Raw genomic sequence first — 1590 nt, 5'->3', positions numbered from 1 at the left:
CATTTTCAACCCTAAACCCTCGACTTCACTTAACCTCTAGCCCCACCCGTCCTACGCCTTCCCACGCCCCAAGCCCTACATCCCCAGCCCTAAACCCTAAACCCTAAACCCTAAACCCTAAACCCTAAACCCTAAACCCTAACCTGCGCAGTTTCCTTGCACTTGCTGCTCCACATTTTCAACCCTAAACCCTCGACTTCACTTAACCTCTTCGCCACTTCTGCAGAAAGTTCTGCGTGGAGGTCTACAGCCTCTCGCAGCGCAGCCACTTCGCTTTCAAACAGCGTCCACGCTGCGCGCAAACCCTAAACCCTAAACCCTAAACCCTAAACCCTAGGCCCTGGGCGCGGCACCCGAAACCCTAAACCCTCGAGGGCTCTGCGGGGGTGACCCGGATGTGCGAGGCCTAAAGGGTGAAATTAGGGTTTAGGGTTTAGGGTTTGGCATTGAAGGGATCCTTCGAAAGGGATTCTGTGTGGAGACATTGAGGGTTTGCAAATAAAGGTTAGGGTTTAGGTTTCGGCTGCTGTACGTTGGCAGCTGAGGGTTAGGGTTTAGGGTTTGGGCTTGTGCTGCAGTTCTGGGTCTGCTGCGTCGAATTAGGGTTTACAGCGAGGGCAGCGAGGGTTTAGGGTCTTCCAGGGGCTGCCTGCAGTACCCCGCAAGCCGCTCTAGGGTTTAGGGTTTAGGGTTTACCAGCTTGCTGCCAGTCCAGCAGCAAACCCTTGAATTCGTGCAGCGGCTTCAGCAACTCCATTTGCTGCTGCTGCAGATTTTGCCGCAGCAAACCGACGGCGTTTTCTGCTGCTCGCTGCATCGTCTCAGTGATGCTGCGCTGCGCGCAAACCCTAAACCCTAGACCCTAAACCCTAAACCCTAGCGGGCACGGATGGGCAACGGGCTTCCTGTGGTTGCAGGTGTTTAGGGTTTGGACGAGGGTTTAGTATTTCGGCGACGGTTTAGGATTTGGGCGAGGGTTTAGGAAATGGGCGAGGGCTTAGGGTTTGAATAAGGGTTTAGCGTTTGGGCGAGGGTTTAGGGTTTGCGTGAAGGCCTGTGATTCGCGTCGCCGCTCGACAGCAGCCCGGGTTCGGGGGTTAGGGTTTAGGGTTTAGGGTTTAGGGTTTACGATGTTGGCGGAGTGCAGTTCCAGAAAAAGGGCCTGGACCTTTTCAAAATGCTGCTGCAGCTCTTCAGCACAAGCTGGCAGCAAAGTGTAATCCACGCCTGCGGGTCGCAGCCGCTGCAGCAGCGCCGCTTTGCTCTGCCTGCAGCAGCAGCAGCAGCAGCAGCAGCGGGTGGGAAGCAGTAGCAGGAGCGGCAGATGAGGCGCAGCAGCAGCAGCAGCAAAAGATGGACAGCCGCAGCAGCAGACGGTGGGAGGCAGCAACAGCAGCAGCAGCAGCAAGTCAAAAGGTGCAGCAAGTGCAGCAGACGAGTCCTCGCTACTTCGCTCGCTGCTGCTGCTGCTACTGCTGCTGCAGGCGGAGCGCGGCGGAGCTGCTGCAGCGGCTGCGGCCCGCAGGGGTGGATAACACGTTGCTGGCAGGTGGTGCTGAAGAGCAGCAGCAGCATTATGAAGAGGGGGAT

General features: G+C 57.0%; 1 protein-coding gene across 1 annotated transcript; it reads right to left on the bottom strand.

Moving 5' to 3' along the window:
* Window positions 1-207: 207 nt before the first annotated feature.
* Window positions 208-1268, bottom strand: ETH_00025075 (uncharacterized protein; the record flags this gene model as incomplete). The annotated part of the gene is made up of 3 exons (XM_013379214.1): window positions 208-292; window positions 697-835; window positions 1130-1268. Coding segments are annotated over 3 exons (363 nt in total), but the record flags the coding sequence as incomplete, so codon positions are not given.
* Window positions 1269-1590: the final 322 nt, after the last annotated feature.

The sequence above is a fragment of the Eimeria tenella genome, genomic scaffold (genome assembly GCF_000499545.2).
Source record: "Eimeria tenella Houghton genomic scaffold, Eth_scaff1590, whole genome shotgun sequence".
NCBI classification, from domain to species: Eukaryota; Apicomplexa; class Conoidasida; order Eucoccidiorida; family Eimeriidae; genus Eimeria; species Eimeria tenella.
This window is presented reverse-complemented; position numbering and strand designations above follow the sequence as displayed.